The sequence below is a fragment of the Hemibagrus wyckioides genome, linkage group LG13 (genome assembly GCF_019097595.1).
Source record: "Hemibagrus wyckioides isolate EC202008001 linkage group LG13, SWU_Hwy_1.0, whole genome shotgun sequence".
NCBI classification, from domain to species: domain Eukaryota; kingdom Metazoa; phylum Chordata; class Actinopteri; order Siluriformes; family Bagridae; genus Hemibagrus; species Hemibagrus wyckioides.
Window position 1 is genome coordinate 17,099,847 of NC_080722.1, and position 15,634 is coordinate 17,115,480.

The 15,634-nt window shown below is 38.4% G+C and overlaps 4 protein-coding genes, 1 non-coding gene and 1 pseudogene across 5 annotated transcripts; 5 read left to right on the plus strand and 1 right to left on the minus strand.

Moving 5' to 3' along the window:
• Positions 1 to 120: 120 nt before the first annotated feature.
• Positions 121 to 2,591, plus strand: LOC131364114 (interferon-induced protein with tetratricopeptide repeats 5-like). Its single transcript, XM_058407199.1, has 2 exons — positions 121 to 266; positions 545 to 2,591. Exons 1-2 carry the CDS (start codon positions 178 to 180, stop codon positions 1,962 to 1,964), a joined length of 1,509 nt encoding a protein of 502 aa, XP_058263182.1. The 5' UTR covers positions 121 to 177; the 3' UTR covers positions 1,965 to 2,591.
• Positions 2,592 to 3,311: 720 nt separating this feature from the next.
• On the plus strand, positions 3,312 to 5,881 carry LOC131364115 (interferon-induced protein with tetratricopeptide repeats 5-like). Its single transcript, XM_058407200.1, has 2 exons — positions 3,312 to 3,874; positions 4,176 to 5,881. Exons 1-2 carry the CDS (start codon positions 3,870 to 3,872, stop codon positions 5,593 to 5,595), a joined length of 1,425 nt encoding a protein of 474 aa, XP_058263183.1. The 5' UTR covers positions 3,312 to 3,869; the 3' UTR covers positions 5,596 to 5,881.
• An 824-nt stretch (positions 5,882 to 6,705) lies between these two features.
• LOC131363791 (interferon-induced protein with tetratricopeptide repeats 5-like) lies at positions 6,706 to 10,074 on the plus strand. The gene is made up of 3 exons (XM_058406656.1): positions 6,706 to 6,775; positions 7,848 to 7,919; positions 8,667 to 10,074. The coding sequence occupies exons 2-3, from the start codon at positions 7,915 to 7,917 to the stop codon at positions 10,063 to 10,065; spliced, it is 1,404 nt and encodes a 467-aa protein (XP_058262639.1). The 5' UTR covers positions 6,706 to 6,775; positions 7,848 to 7,914; the 3' UTR covers positions 10,066 to 10,074.
• A 445-nt stretch (positions 10,075 to 10,519) lies between these two features.
• On the plus strand, positions 10,520 to 12,793 carry LOC131363790 (interferon-induced protein with tetratricopeptide repeats 5-like; annotated as a pseudogene).
• trnal-aag (transfer RNA leucine (anticodon AAG)) lies at positions 12,508 to 12,589 on the minus strand. Its single transcript has one exon. It is a non-coding gene; the product is annotated as a tRNA-Leu (tRNA).
• Positions 12,794 to 12,926: 133 nt separating the features above from the next.
• LOC131363792 (interferon-induced protein with tetratricopeptide repeats 5-like) lies at positions 12,927 to 14,771 on the plus strand. Its single transcript, XM_058406657.1, has 2 exons — positions 12,927 to 13,064; positions 13,191 to 14,771. Exons 1-2 carry the CDS (start codon positions 13,060 to 13,062, stop codon positions 14,518 to 14,520), a joined length of 1,335 nt encoding a protein of 444 aa, XP_058262640.1. The 5' UTR covers positions 12,927 to 13,059; the 3' UTR covers positions 14,521 to 14,771.
• Positions 14,772 to 15,634: the final 863 nt, after the last annotated feature.

Sequence of the window (15,634 nt, forward strand, 5' to 3'; positions counted from 1 at the left end):
AGGTATACATGATCCAGTAGTGAGTGTGACAGTGTTATTTTGCTTTGGGAAGTACAGGGCAGCCAAATTTGTAGGCCACAATGTCCTCTGGAAAATGGACTTCATTTGCTTATGATGTCATCCAAAGATTTGAGTGTGTCTGTAAAGGAAGTACTATCAGTTTCCATTCCTGAACCTATGTGCAGAGGATCACTTATATCTGTGTCAGCACAGTCGCCACAATCTGATTTATTATTGTTATATTTACAGAGATTACCCATGATGAGGTAAGTGTTACTAAAGGTACTAAACCATTTCTTTCCTTGTCATTGGAGTGCTATTTTTTCTACCTTTAGTCTGTATCTGTTACATAATAAGAATTAATGTTAAAAAATACTTTAGGGGCATTAATTTGAGCACTCTTTTACCCTTACCTATCTTTAAACATGCTTTAAACATTCTTTAACTATACAAAATGGTTATTTTTTTGAGAAAGTCTATATGTTGTTTTATTAATAATCAGTTTCCTTTATGCGCATGACTCAGATATTTCTTTCTCTAACAGTTCAACACAAGACTCAAGTTTAAAAACCAGCCTTCTTCAGCTGGAATGCCATTTCACTTGGGCTTTGAATAAAAATGATATAGATCTCACTGATCTTCTGAACCGTTTAGAAGAAGACCTTAACCTCAACATTGAAAGCGAGACACGAGTTGGACGCACACACAGCTGTATGGGATATGTGAAGTTTCTGCTAGGCTCCAATACTGAGGCGCTCAGCTACTTTGAGAGATCTGTAGAGCTCACGAAGTCTCATGGAAATGATTGTGACAAGCTGCTTGTTGTTGTCTATGGAGACCTTGCATGGTTATACTATCATATGGGTAATGTTGCAGAATGTGAAAGCTACCTGAATGAGCTGATAGAGATTAAAGAGAAATATCCATCTGTCCCATATGCTGAGGTGCTTGGAGAGAAGGGATGGACCTTCCTTAAATTTTCTCGCAAATATTATGAAAGGGCTAAAGAGTGCTTCAAGAAGGCCTTAGAGCTGGAGCCAGAGAAGGGTGAATGGAATGCTGGCCTTGCGATTGTTCTTTATCGGACAGAGAATTTATTCCAAAATTCGGCAGATTCAACAGCAATTGATCAACTTAGACGGGCCATAGCCACTAATCCAGATGATGATGTTCTCAAAGTTCTGCTTGCTCTGAGATTGTCTCTTCACAAGGGGTACAGTGAGGCAGAGAGGCTAGTGGAGCAAGCTATAGAGAGGTCTCCAGAACACCCACATGTGATGCGATATGTTGGGAAGTTTTTGCGGCATCAAGGCTCTGTGAATAAGTCTATTGCACTTCTACAGAGGGCATTAGAGAAAGTTTCTAACTCAGCCTTCATACACCATCAGCTGGGACTCTGCTATAGGAAGAAGATCCTGAATCTGAAGCAGACAGGAAGCCACCACACAAAAGGTGGTGAAATTAATCGAGCTCAAGAGCAGTGCATCTACCACTTGGAAATGGCAACTAAACTGAAGCCCAACTTCATCATGGCAATGAATGAACTGGCTCTTCAGTATGGGGAGAACCGAGATATTTTGAAAGCAGAAGAAATGTTTCAGAATGCATTTCGAGTAGCTAAAGCAAAAAAGGATAACTACAAGTCTGTTCATCTGTATTATGCAGACTTTCAGCAGTACTGCATGAGATGTGAACCTGCTGCCATCAAGCATTACATTGAGTGTCTGAAGCTAAATTCAAACCATTATGAAAGGAATAAAAGTGCTGAACGTCTGGAAAGGATTGCAAAGAGAAGAATTGAAAACAACTCAAAGGATGGAGAGGCCTTTGGAATACTTGGAATCATTCATAAGGAAAAGGGGAAAAAACAACAAGCCATAGACTGCTTTGAGACAGCGCTGAGCTTTGTAGACAATGAGGATTACCTGAGTGATCTTTGTGAACTTAGACTTTCATTACAGTAATATTACCAACATGCAATATGAAACACAGCCAGTTGTTTACATATTCATGAATTTTAATGGTAACAGCGTAGTATCTGTATTAATATATGAACTGTGGATAAAACACTAAGGTTAAGCTTCCCACATTAAGGAACACAGAGCGGCCTACAAACATGCCTACTAACTACAACTCCCAGACCACAGAGCTGCCACTGAAGACTACAATCATCCATCTTAAACTCTCTCACGTTTGCATTCACTTTTATTCTGATGGAACACACTTGGACTCCATTACAGAATCACAGCCACAGTATAGAAGGACACTCATTCCTCCAGTTCATTGTGAAGGTTATACTCAGTGCCATTGTATCTGTTGATATCAAGCCTTTTCGTTGCTAGTTCTTGTGTTTATGGTTACTAGTGTCTAGTATTGTTTCTTGTTCCTGTCTTTTCTTTTGCTGAAATAACTCTATTTGCATATCACCTGACTTCTGAATATTTGTTTACTCTGTTTCTGCTTTACATTTCGGAATTGCTATTCTGCACTAAAATACGAATCTTAACATGAATTATTAACATGAATTATGAACGTTTTTCCTACATTTTATTTTTGAAAAGTACTTTCTTGTCACTGAAATTAAAGCATGATTTATTTCCTGCTGAATGAATGTAGCCATAACCTAGATATCATGTTTGATACAACTGAAATTAAATGTAGTTCTTTTCTTCTATTCTTCCTGTTTTATTGTTCTCTTGTTTCCTGTTACATCACTTGCCCTTTTAAGTGCTTGTTTTCTTAGTGCTACTTTTTGCATATGTATTCATACGTATTCTTCGTATTTACTGGACTATACTTCTGGAAACATCTAACAACATCCTTACGGGGTACAACTATCAGAATTAGAACAGTTACAGTATTTCATAGTTTCTTAACAGTGTCAATATTTATTTTTTGTCACATCGGGAATTTCAGTTAAGTGTGAATGTGTTTTACAGACACAATATCTTACTTTATTTCCATATGATTTTTTAATTAAATCAGATTCAGTGGTCATGTAACAACATACCCCTCACTTGTTACAAAGGGGGCAGGTTCTAACATTTCACTTCTCTTCTTTCTCCATAAATAATGAAAAAGGTATAGATGTTTTATTCATAAAACAAGAGCACATATTTGTACCAGTAATATGTGACGAAAATGTGAAAGAAGCAAGTTTTGAACCAAGTATTTGTCCACTAACTAGAGAAAACAAAAAGCGTTAGGTTTGCCCCTCTCTCAGTGGGTCTGTTTCATACAATTAAGATAAGAGCTTTATTTGGCACAGATTGAAAAACATTGAACTTTTTAGACTGAGGAAATATAAGCAGGTTTAAATGCTAATGCAATAGGACAGCTTTACACTGAGACATGGAGTGAACATGGGAGGGTTGCATTAAGAGCATCCGTCGTAAAACCTTGGCCAAAACTAATATGCGGACCAGATGATCAACTGTGGAACAGCCAAAACAACAACAACAACAACAACAACAACAGCAACAACAACAGCAACAACATGGAGTAACTATTAAAGTGAAAGTGAATGGGAGCAAGTGGTTGCTTTTGGTGGAGAAAACGAAACTAAAGGACATTTTGCAGGCAATGTTAAAACCCGATGTCCTGATTTCTGTATCACGCTTTTAAAAATGAGTATAAATTGATATTTCAGTCTCGGTTACTTCATCGACTTTATTTACTATTTCAATCCAGGCGTTTCAATCCATTTATTCGCTTGATGTCATCCAAATATTTGCGTCTGCGGCTGAAAAGCAAGTGCTTTCGTTTTCCATTCCTGAGTCTAAGGGCGTAGAATTGAATATCTTATATCCGGGTAAGGACAGTCTCTCCGATCTGTTTTCTCCTTGTTATTTACACAGACACTGAGCACGATGAGGTAAGTGTTGCCATTCTTCCTGCATCCTTTAAAAAAAGGCACTAAACCTTATCTTTCTTTGTCACTCGAGTGTTATTATTATTTTTTTTTTTACCTTGAATGAATGCATTAATAATATAAGCTACATAATTTGACTGTAAGCACCACTCTTGTACTATTAGGCTACTTAGCTTTCAGAGTAATGCTTTAAAGGTTCTTTAAGGATATAAAAGGTTTGGTACATTTTTCTCTCTTTAAATGTCTACCTATTTTAATCCGTTCCCTTTCATGCACATGACTCAGATATTTCTTTCTCTAACAGTTCAACACAAGACACAAGCTTAAAAACCAGTCTTCTTCAGCTGGAATGCCATTTCACCTGGGCTCTGGATAAAAATGATACCGATCTCACTGATCTTCTGAACAGGCTAGAAGAACAGCTTAACCTGGATCTTGGAAGGGAGGCAGGAGTTGCACGCACACACTGCTGTATGGGATATGTGAAGTTTCTACTAGGCTCCAATACTGAGGCTGTCAGCTACTTTGAAAAATCTGTAGAGCTCACGAAGTCTCATGGAAATGATTGTGACAAGCTGCTTGTTGTTGTCTATGGAGACCTTGCATGGTTATACTATCATATGGGTAATTTTGCAGAGTGTGAAAGCTACCTGAATAAGCTGAGAGAGATTAACGAGAAATATCCAACCGTCCCATATGCTGAGGTGCTTGGAGAGAAGGGATGGACCTTCCTTAAGTTTTCTCGCAAATATTATGAAAGGGCTAAAGAATGCTTCAAGAAGGCCTTAGAGCTGGAGCCAGATGAGGGTGAATGGAATGCTGGCCTTGCAATTGCTCTTTATAGGATAGAGGATTTTCTCCAAGATACATCTTCTTCAAATGCAATTGATCAACTTAGACGGGCCATAGCCACTAATCCAGATGATGATGTTCTTAAAGTTCTGCTTGGTCTGAAATTGGCTTCTCGCAAGAGGTACAGTGAAGCAGAGAGCCTAGTGGAGCAAGCTTTAGAGAGTTCTCCAGAACACCCACATGTGATTCGATATGTTGGGAAGTTTTTCCGGAATCGAGGCTCTGTGGACAGGTCTATTGCCCTTCTAAAGAGAGCATTAGAGAAAGTGTCCAACTCAGCCTTCATACACCATCAGCTGGGACTCTGCTATAAGAAGAAGATCCTGAATCTGAAGCAGGCAGGAAGCCACCATACAAAAGGTGCTGAAATTAATCGTGCTCAAGAGCAGTGCATCTACCACTTGGAAATGGCAACTGAAATGAAGCCCAGCTTCATCGTGGCTATGAGGGAACTGGCTATTCAGTATGGGGAGAACCGGGATATGCCGCGAGCAGAAGAAATGTTTCAGAATACATTTCGAGTAGCTAGAGAAAAAAATGATAACTACCAGTCTGTTCATCTGTATTATGCAGACTTTCAGCAGTACTGTATGAGATGTGAGTCTGCTGCCATCGAACATTACATTGAATGTCTGAAGATAAATCCAAAACGATATGAAGGGAAGAAAAGTGCTGAACGTCTGGAAGGAATTGCAAAGAGAAGAATTAAAAACAACCCAATGGATGGAGAGGCCTTCGGAATACTTGGAATCATTCATAAGGAAAAAGGAGAAAAACAACAAGCCATAGAGTGCTTTGAGACAGCGCTGAGCTTTGTAGACAATGAGGATTACCTGAGTGATCTTTGTGAACTTAGACTTTCATTACAGTAATATTACCAACATGCAATATGAAACACATGCATGAGATTTAATGGTAACAGTAGTATAGTATCTGTAATAATACTAGATATGTACTGTGGATAAAACAATAAGCTTGTAATTGTTTGAATTTCAGCATGATATTTGATCATAATAGTAATGCAATAAGATTCTTTTGCTTTTCTCACTAACAATGTTTTATTAATAAAGCATGTCCTGCAATTAATTTAAATTAACACCACATTCTTGTAACTGTAACTGATTATTCAACTTTATGTAACTGATAACTGAAATAAAGTGTTAGGTACACTTATATTATGAAATGTGGATTTTTATTTCTATTTCTAACACTGCTGTTTGCCAATTTGTACATGGTTACACACTGCACCCTGATGGCTTAATACAAGACACATATACAATGCATTTGGGAATATTGAATGTGTAGTGAATATACACACATATAAACACATATGTGTTTAGAGACACATCAGAAATTAATATTACTAAGTAATGCAGCAGTGTATCAAAACTATTCTAAGAAACTGGAAATCAAAAACAAAACCAGCCCCCGAAGAGGCTGGAGCCTTAATCCAGCGCCTTAGACCGCTCAGCCATGATTTCCTCTGGCAGTGGCGGACCACAGTGATGGTGCACAGCAGGAGAGCGCTGGAGATGAGTGCAAAGCCACTGAGAAAGAATGTCGCTGTGTGGGTGCCTGTAGTGTCCACCAACGAGCCTGTGCAGCAGAAGAATCAAACATCAAACCTATTAGTGCAAATTCAGGCCAAATTCTTAATTTGGACTTAGTTTACCTCCTGAATCTGGAGAGCATTCTGCAACCACTTGGACATTAACATGAGCCTAACCTCAAGCTACCACCCCAAGTCAAATGGGCAAGCTGAGTGATTAAACTAGGAAATTGGATGATATCTTAGGTCTTAGGTTTGAGTTTTGCCCCAAGGGTTTTGCCCCTGAGTATACCCAAAATTTGCTCACACACTCTTCCATGGGAGGAGATGGTTGAAATCTTGTTTTTTTTTTCTCAATTCCTGGTAAATGACATCCAAACAAGTCAGACTGCATTTGAAAGATACTTTTAATTTCCATTTTCAACCCATGGGTGGAGAATTAAAATGCCTGTATCCCTGTCACTATAGTCTTTCTGTCTGTTTTCAAGATTCACCACAATGAGGTAAGAACTGTTGCTCTGTAATTTGTTATTTTTTTTAATTGTACATTTAGTATGTTTCTTTTACTTGAAAACGTGAACGCAAGGTAACTTTCTGACCTTCAGGGCTAATTAAATGCTAATGTTTAAGCTACAACTGACAGGAACAGATTCAGCTGCATCCCCTTTTTTCTGTGAGCATATGGGAAAGAGGGTGAAAAAAAGTTTTTTCAGTATTCGGTATTTATTTACTTTTAGTTATTTAGGCTAAAAATACATACCAAAATTAGTACTTAAAAATTATTAACCACGAGTGACAAAAAATGTACCAGGGTAGGTTTCCCTGTAAAAATGAGATTTAATAAATAACAAACAACTGTCAAAGGGAAACACTCACACCTGTATAGTAAGTGACTGAAACAAAGACATTTAGTTCAAGCATTCATTTGAGAATGTGGTTTGTAAGAAAGATTGCTGCCTATATTCCACCAATATATTCTTCTAACCCCTGCTAGAAGAATTATACTAGTTTGCCCAGGTCTACTGGTGTTTTAGCAGCCGGGTGCCAGTTTGCTTGGATTTAATAGCTTCAACTCCCATATTCATACTGTATCTCCCCCATGTTCCATGTCTCTCTCTTCAAGTTTGGTGATTTGGTTACCAGTGTATTGCTTTTCTCAGTTTTGATTTTTTCCACCTGTTCCTCTGACCACAATTTTGGATTACATTTTGGATTGGTTGGCAATAAATTCTGCGTTAGGTTTCTAGACCTTAAGATCTTCCTGAAACAGTGCAAGACAAGAGACAGTGCAAACTGGCACTACAATACAGATACATGAAACAGCTCTGAATACTTGAAATTTACATATGGACAGTCTGTGTGGTTCTTAGTGTATTTGCTTCTCCAGGAAATAAAAAACATGATCTTTATATCACCTATGCTCAAAATCAGTGATAAACCAAGATTTCAGACTCAGTGACTTGACGGTTGAAATCTTAGGTGTTTTTTTTTTTTTTTTAAATTTCTGTAAATAACATCCAAACAAGTCAGACTGCATTTGAAAGATACTTTCAATTTCCATTTCTCAACCCATAGGTGGAGAATTTAAATGCTTGTATCCCTGTCACTATAGTCTCTCTGTCTGTTTTCAAGATTGACCACAATGAGGTAAGAACTGTTGCTCTGTAATTTGTTTTTCGTACCTTTAGTATGTTTCTTTTACCTGAAAAATTGACTTTCTGACCTTAGCACTAATTACAAGCTACAACTGACAGGAACAGATCCAGTTGCGTCCATTTTTTTCTCTGAGCATATGAGAAAGGGGGTGGAAAGGTTTTACAATCTTTCCTGGTCACATGTTTAGGGGTATGATTTTTCAGTATTGACTTGATAATTGGGGATAATATATTTTCAGATGTTAAGTTATTTAGGCTAAATGGACATAGCAAGAATTAATACTTAAAAATGATCATCCACTTGAGTGACAAAAAAAAGTACCAGGGTGGGTTCACCTGTAAAAATAAATCTTAATGAATAACAAACAACTGTCAAAGGGGAGACAACACTCCCACCTCTATAGTAAGTGACTGAAACAAAGAAATTTAGTTCAAGGATATATGTCATCATTGTGAATTAGTTAAATAGTGTCATGAAAGAATGTTCAGGATGTTGAGCTCAGATCAATTGTAAATGATTGATAGTTTGCTTTAATACATTACGATGTGAGCTGAAGCCTTTTTTGTTCTTTAAGAGACAAGTTTGCCTTACATATATAAGTTTAGGAAATGTCCTGTAATTAAAGGATGTTCTTAAGAGGCTAACAAAATACAAACACCATTTTTTCAGAGAATGTGCATCTATTCAGTTTATATAAGGTATATGACTCATATACACAGTTATTTCTTTCTCTAACAGTTCAACACAAGACTCAACTTTAAAAACCAGTCTTCTTCAGCTGGAATACCATTTCACCTGGGGTCTGGATAAAAATGATACCGATCTCACTGATCTTCTGAACCGTTTAGAAGAAGACCTTAACCTGAATACTGAAAGCAAGGCACGAATTGCGCAGACATGCCGCAATATGGGATTTGTGAAGTTTCTACTAGGCTCCAATACTGAGGCTGTCAGCTACTTTGAGAGATCTGTAGAGCTCACGAAGTCTCATGGAAATGATTGTGACAAGCTGCTTGTTGTTGTCGATGGAGACCTTGCATGGTTATACTATCATATGGGTAATTTTGCAGAGTGTAAAAGCTACCTGAATAAACTGAGCGAGATCAACGAGAAATATCCATCTGTCCCATATGCTGAGGTGCTTGGAGAGAAGGGATGGACCTTCCTTAAGTTTTCTCGCAAATATTATGAAAGGGCTAAAGAATGCTTCAAGAAGGCCTTAGAGCTGGAGCCAGATGAGGGTGAATGGAATGCTGGCCTTGCGATTGTTCTTTATCGGACAAAGAATTTCTTCCAAAATTCAGCAGATTCAATTATAGTTGATCAACTTAGACGGGCCGTAGCCACTAATCCAGATGATGATGTTCTTAAAGTTCTGCTTGGTCTGAGATTGGTTCGTCACAAGGAGTACAGTGAGGCAGAGAGCCTAGTGGAGCAAGCTTTAGAGAGTTCTCCAGAACACCCACATGTGATTCGATATGTTGGGGTGTTTTTTCGGAATCAAGGCTCTGTGGACAGGTCCATTGACCTTCTAAAGAGAGCATTAGAGAAAGTGTCCAACTCAGCCTTCATACACCATCAGCTGGGGCTCTGCTATAAGAAGAAGATCAAAGGAGCAGAAAGCTACCATGAAATTAAGCAAGCTCGTGAGCAGTGCATCTACCACTTGAAAATGGCAATTGAATTAAAGCCCAACTTCATCACTGCTATGACTCATCTGGCCCTTCAGTATGGGGAGAACCAGGATATGTCGAGAGCAGAAGAAATGTTTCAGAATGCATTTCACAAAGCTACAGAAATAAATGATTACTACCAGTCTGTTCATCTGTATTATGCAAAATTCCAGGAGACCTGTTTGAGATGGGAATCTGCTGCCATCAAAAATTACATTACATGCCTGAAGATAAATCCAAAACAATTTGAAGGGAAGAAAAGTGCTGAACATCTGGAAAGGATTGCAAAGAAAAGAATCTGGAATAATGCAATGGATGGAGAGGCCTTTGGAATACTTGGAATCGTTTATAAGGAAAAAGGAGAAAAACAAAAAGCCATAGAGTGCTTTGAGACAGCGCTGAGCTTTGTACACAATGAGGATTACCTCAGGGATCTTTGCGAACTTAGAAATTCATTACAGTAATATTACCAACATGCAACATCACAGTCAGTTATTTAGATATTTATAAGATTTGATGGTAACAGCATAGTATCTGTATTAATATATGAACTGTGGATAAAACACTAAGGTTAAGCTTCCCACATTAAGGAACATAGAGCGGCCTACAAACATGCCTACTAACTACAACTCCCAGACCACAGAGCTGCCACTGAAGACTACAATCATCCATCTTAAACTCTCTCATGTTTGCATTCACTTTTATTCTGATGGAACACACTTGGACTCCATTACAGAATCACAGCCACAGTATAGAAGGACACTCATTCCTCCAGTTCATTGTGAAGGTTATACTCAATGCCATTGTATCTGTTGATATCGAGCCTTCTCGTTGCTAGTTCTTGTGTTTATGGTCACTAGTGTCTAGTATTGTTTCTTGTTCCTGGTCTTTGTCTGTTCTTTTGCTGAAATAACTCTATTTGCATATCACCTGACTTCTGAATATTTGTTTACTCTGTTTCTGCTTTTTATAAGAATTGAATATCTTATATCCGGGTAAGGACAGTCTCTCCGATCTGTTTTCTCCTTGTTATTTACACAGACACTGAGCACGATGAGGTAAGTGTTGCCATTCTTCCTGCATCCTTTAAAAAAGGCACTAAACCTTAACTTTCTTTGTCACTTGAGTGTTATTTTTTTAATTTTTACCTTGAATGAATGCATTAATAATATAAGCTACATAATTTGACTGTAAGCACCACTCTTGTACTATTAGGCTACTTAGCTTTCAGAGTAATGCTTTAAAGGTTCTTTAAAGATCTAAAAGGTTTGGTACATTTTTCTGTCTTTAAATGTCTACCTATTTTAATCCGTTCCCTTTCATGCACAGGACTCAGATATTTCTTTCTCTAACAGTTCAACACAAGACACAAGCTTAAAAACCAGTCTTCTTCAGCTGGAATGCCATTTCACCTGGGCTCTGGATAAAAATGATACCGATCTCACTGATCTTCTGAACCGTTTAGAAGAAGACCTTAACCTGAATATTGAAAGCAAGGCATGAATTGCATGGGCATGCCGCAATATGGGATTTGTGAAGTTTCTTCTAGGCTCCAATACTGAGGCTGTCAGCTACTTTGAAAAATCTGTAGAGCTCACGAAGTCTCATGGAAATGATTGTGACAAGCTGCTTGTTGTTGTCTATGGAGACCTTGCATGGTTATACTATCATATGGGTAATTTTGCAGAGTGTGAAAGCTACCTGAATAAACTGAGCGAGATTAACGAGAAATATCCATCTGTCCCATATGCTGAGGTGCTTGGAGAGAAGGGATGGACCTTCCTTAAGTTTTCTCGCAAATATTATGAAAGGGCTAAAGAATGCTTCAAGAAGGCCTTAGAGCTGGAGCCAGATGAGGGTGAATGGAATGCTGGCCTTGCGATTGTTCTTTATCGGACAGAGAATTTCTTCCAAAATTCAGCAGATTCAACTATAGTTGATCAACTTAGACGGGCCGTAGCCACTAATCCAGATGATGATGTTCTTAAAGTTCTGCTTGGTCTGAAATTGGCTTCTCGCAAGAGGTACAGTGAAGCAGAGAGCCTAGTGGAGCAAGCTTTAGAGAGTTCTCCAGAACACCCACATGTGATTCGATATGTTGCAAAGTTTTTTTTGGAATCAAGGCTCTGTGGACAGGTCTATTGCCCTTCTAAAGAGAGCATTAGAGAAAGTGTCCAACTCAGCCTTCATACACCATCAGCTGGGGCTCTGCTATAAGAAGAAGATCCTGAATCTGAAGCAGGCAGGAAGCCACCATACACAAGGTGCTGAAATTAATCGTGCTCAAGAGCAGTGCATCTACCACTTGGAAATGGCAACTGAAATGAAACCCAGCTTCATCGTGGCTATGAGTGAACTGGCTATTCAGTATGGGGAGAACCGGGATATGCCGCGAGCAGAAGAAATGTTTCAGAATACATTTTGAGTAGCTAGAGAAAAAAAATGATAACTACCAGTCTGTTCATCTGTATTATGCAGACTTTCAGCAGTACTGTATGAGATGTGAGTCTGCTGTAATCAATCATTACATGAAATGTCTGAAGATAAATCCAAAACGATATGAAGGGAAGAAAAGTGCTGAACGTCTGGAAGGAATTGCAAAGAGAAGAATTAAAAACAACCCAATGGATGGAGAGGCCTTCGGAATACTTGGAATCATTCATAAGGAAAAAGGAGAAAAACAACAAGCCATAGAGTGCTTTGAGACAGCGCTGAGCTTTGTAGACAATGAGGATTACCTGAGTGATCTTTGTGAACTTAGACTTTCATTACAGTAATATTACCAACATCTAATAACTACTTCAGTTGTCTCAAAAAAAAATAAAAACAGAAATCCTCTTTGGAAACTTAAGAAATATAATTTAATGCATAAAGTGCAATAATAGTGTTTTAAGCAAAAGACGCGTTGGCAGCGGTGGGATTCGAACCCACGCCCCCGAAGAGACTGGAGCCTTAATCCAGCGCCTTAGACCGCTCGGCCACGCTACCATGGAAACCGAACTGCCAGAATCAAGACAATTATTTTCGGTCTAGTAATCAACTTATATTACGTTACATTTATATAAATAATATTAATGCATTAACGGAATAGCATTTATCTATAGTGGAAACACAAACAGAGGACAAATCAGAGTTAAAACTGTTGAGAGAAAAGGCGAAACTACACTCAAGTCCAAGATCAAAGGGCGTCTCTGTTATTATAGATCAGCCTAAACTTCGTATGTATATACATTAGATTTATAAAGTACTACTTGAGTCATTTTTTTCTGCATGAGAGATGAACCTGTCTCTTTAAATACACGCCCACAGCCTCCATAAGTTTCGATTTCGACCTCCAGGAACAACATTACACAATCATTTCATTCTGGACCTGCTGATGTTTGTCAGGGCCTCAATATTCCTCTACTCTCTGAATTTCTCTGCCGTCATTCTTCCTATAATCGTGTGAGACGATCACAATGAGGTAGGCATGATCAATGTATACAAACAATGAAGTAAACATACAAATAACTAAATTAGGCTTGGGTCTGCGAGGTGGCATAGCTACGTCACGGTCATTTTATTAAGCGGTTATTGTATTGCTTTACAGTTCAACAGAAGGAACCGTTCTTGAGGATCAACTGCGCAAGCTTGAATGTCATTTCACCTGGGAACTGAAAAAAGAAGACCTAGATCTCACAGATCTTTTAAATAGGCTGGAACAGCATGTTGACTTTAAACTAGGAGACAACGCAGGACTAGCGCAGACATACAACTCTTTGGGGTTTGTTAAGTACCTTCTAGGGTCTCCTCAAGAAGCACTTGCCTTCCTGCAGAAGTGTGTAGAGCTCACTAAAAAGTACCGGGACAATGACTGTGACAAGTGGCTCATAGTGGCCTATGGGAATCTGGCTTGGCTACAGTACCGCATGAAATGCTTTAGTGAGTGTGAGAGTTACCTGGAGAAGATCAGAAGCATTGAACAGAAATTCCCTGATTCTCCTTTGGGTGTTCATCATGAAGTGCTTGGAGAAAAGGCTTGGGCCTTCTTCAAGTTCTCTCGCAAGTACTACAACCAGGCTAAAGACTGCTTTGAGAAGGCTTTGGAGCTCGAGCCCAGAAATGCTCAGTGGAACTGTGGATATGCCTTTGTTCTCAACAGAATAGAAACACATGGCTTCGGTGTACCTAAGGTGCTAACAATGAAACAACTGCGAAAGGCTGTAGAAGTAGATCCAGAAAATGATGAACTTAAAGCTCTCCTAGCTGTAACGCTTGCTGAATCCACAGAGTACGACGAAGGGGAGAAATTAATGGAAGAAGCTCTGGAGGGTTCTCCAAATGCTCCTTATGTCATTCGATATGTGGGTAAATTTTTGAGAGCCCATGGCTCTGTGGAAAGGTCCATCGCCCTGCTAAAAAGAGCTTTAGAGAAGTCACCCACATCAGGATTTATACACCATCAGCTAGCTCTGTGTTACAAGAGGAAAAAAAACGATTTGCAACGTGAAGGATGTCAAAACACCTCAAAAGCTGGTGATGAGATTCAGATGCTTCGCAGTCAGTGCATTTATCATTTAGACAAGGCCACCGAACTTAAGTGTGGCTTTGTTATAGCTATGACTGAGCTGGCAATTCAGTACAGTGAGGATGGGAAACTAGATCGTGCTGAAGAGCTGTTTCAGCAAACTCTGCAGATAGCTGAAGAGAAAAATGAGAGCCTACAATACGTTTATCTCTGTTATGCTCAGTTTCAGCAGTACAAAAAAAGATCCCTATTTGACGCCATCACTTATTATATGGAATGCTTGAAGATAGACAAAGACACAAAAGATGGGAAGAAAAGTGCTAAACATCTGACAAAGATTAATGATAGACGGTCATCTAAAAGCCCTGGGAGTGGAAAAGCCAAGAGGACCTTTGTAAGGAAAGAGGAGTGAAATGCAGGCCCCTAGGCTGCTGTGAAACATTCAAACATTTATAAATATCTTAATATCCTGTCTATGCTGAGACTTGCTTTGTAACAGTGTAATTGCATTCTGCTACAATGACTCTCGCTATCATTCTGAGTCTGATCTTACACCAATAATACTCTAATTTGTCTTGTTTAGCAGACACAGAAAAATGTCTGTATTAAACATGTACACTTTATTACTTAAACAGAAATAAATGCCCATTCAAGATAACAGCATTGGATCAGTACAGGAGATTTATTTCACTGGGCTAATCTTTTATTAATCATAATTTAGTTTATTGTAAAAGATTGTAACTCTTTTTGCTTTCATAAAATAAAGATGATATGTAAAACTAGCTCATAAAAAGGTCACTAAAAACTATTTAATCTGTCAATGTACTTGATATAAACATTGGCTGACAACATAGCTTCCAACAATCGTCCAAGACTGTATTGAGTGAAATAAATCAGCACTGCCCTCTTGTGGCACTCAACACTCAACCCTGGTCTTGACTATTTAAAGAGAAAAACATGAAGCTTATAATGACTTGCATAATTCTTTTCATACATACACTACCGCTCAAAAGTTTGGGATCACTCAAAAATGTTATTGTTTTCCAAGGAAACACACACGAAATTAGTCTGAATAGAAAATATTGCAAAAGAACAGGACATGCTGACATGTCAGAGTTAGAAATAATGATTTTGATGGAAATGATGAATGATTTCTTCAAACTTTGCCTTCATCAAAAAACACCTTTTGCAGTAATTACAGCCTGGGCATTCTAGCTGTCAATTTTTCAAGATAATCTGATGAGATTTCACCCCATGCTTCCTGGAGCATCTCCCACAAGATGGATTGGCTGATGGAGTCTTCCTCCTTAGCTGAAATCAAGCTGAAATATGCAAGTGATCCCAAACTTTTGAGCGGTAGTATATATATATATATATATATATTAACCACAGTACATCAGTACATTAATCCTAGTGTAAAATGGAACAAACACTTTATCAATTAAATGACTCTTTTGGACACTCTTTGTAAAAACTCGATGCAATATGCACCAACTCTAACTCACCTTTTCTGTTTCCAACTTTTC

Excerpts from the sequence above, each read along its gene's own strand:
- LOC131364114 (XM_058407199.1), top strand. The coding sequence starts at position 178 with ATGTGCAGAGGATCACTTATATCTGTGTCAGCACAGTCGCCACAATCT. Across the intron at positions 267-544 it reads CAGAGATTACCCATGATGAG|TTCAACACAAGACTCAAGTT; the intron begins GTAAGTGTTACT and ends TTTCTCTAACAG.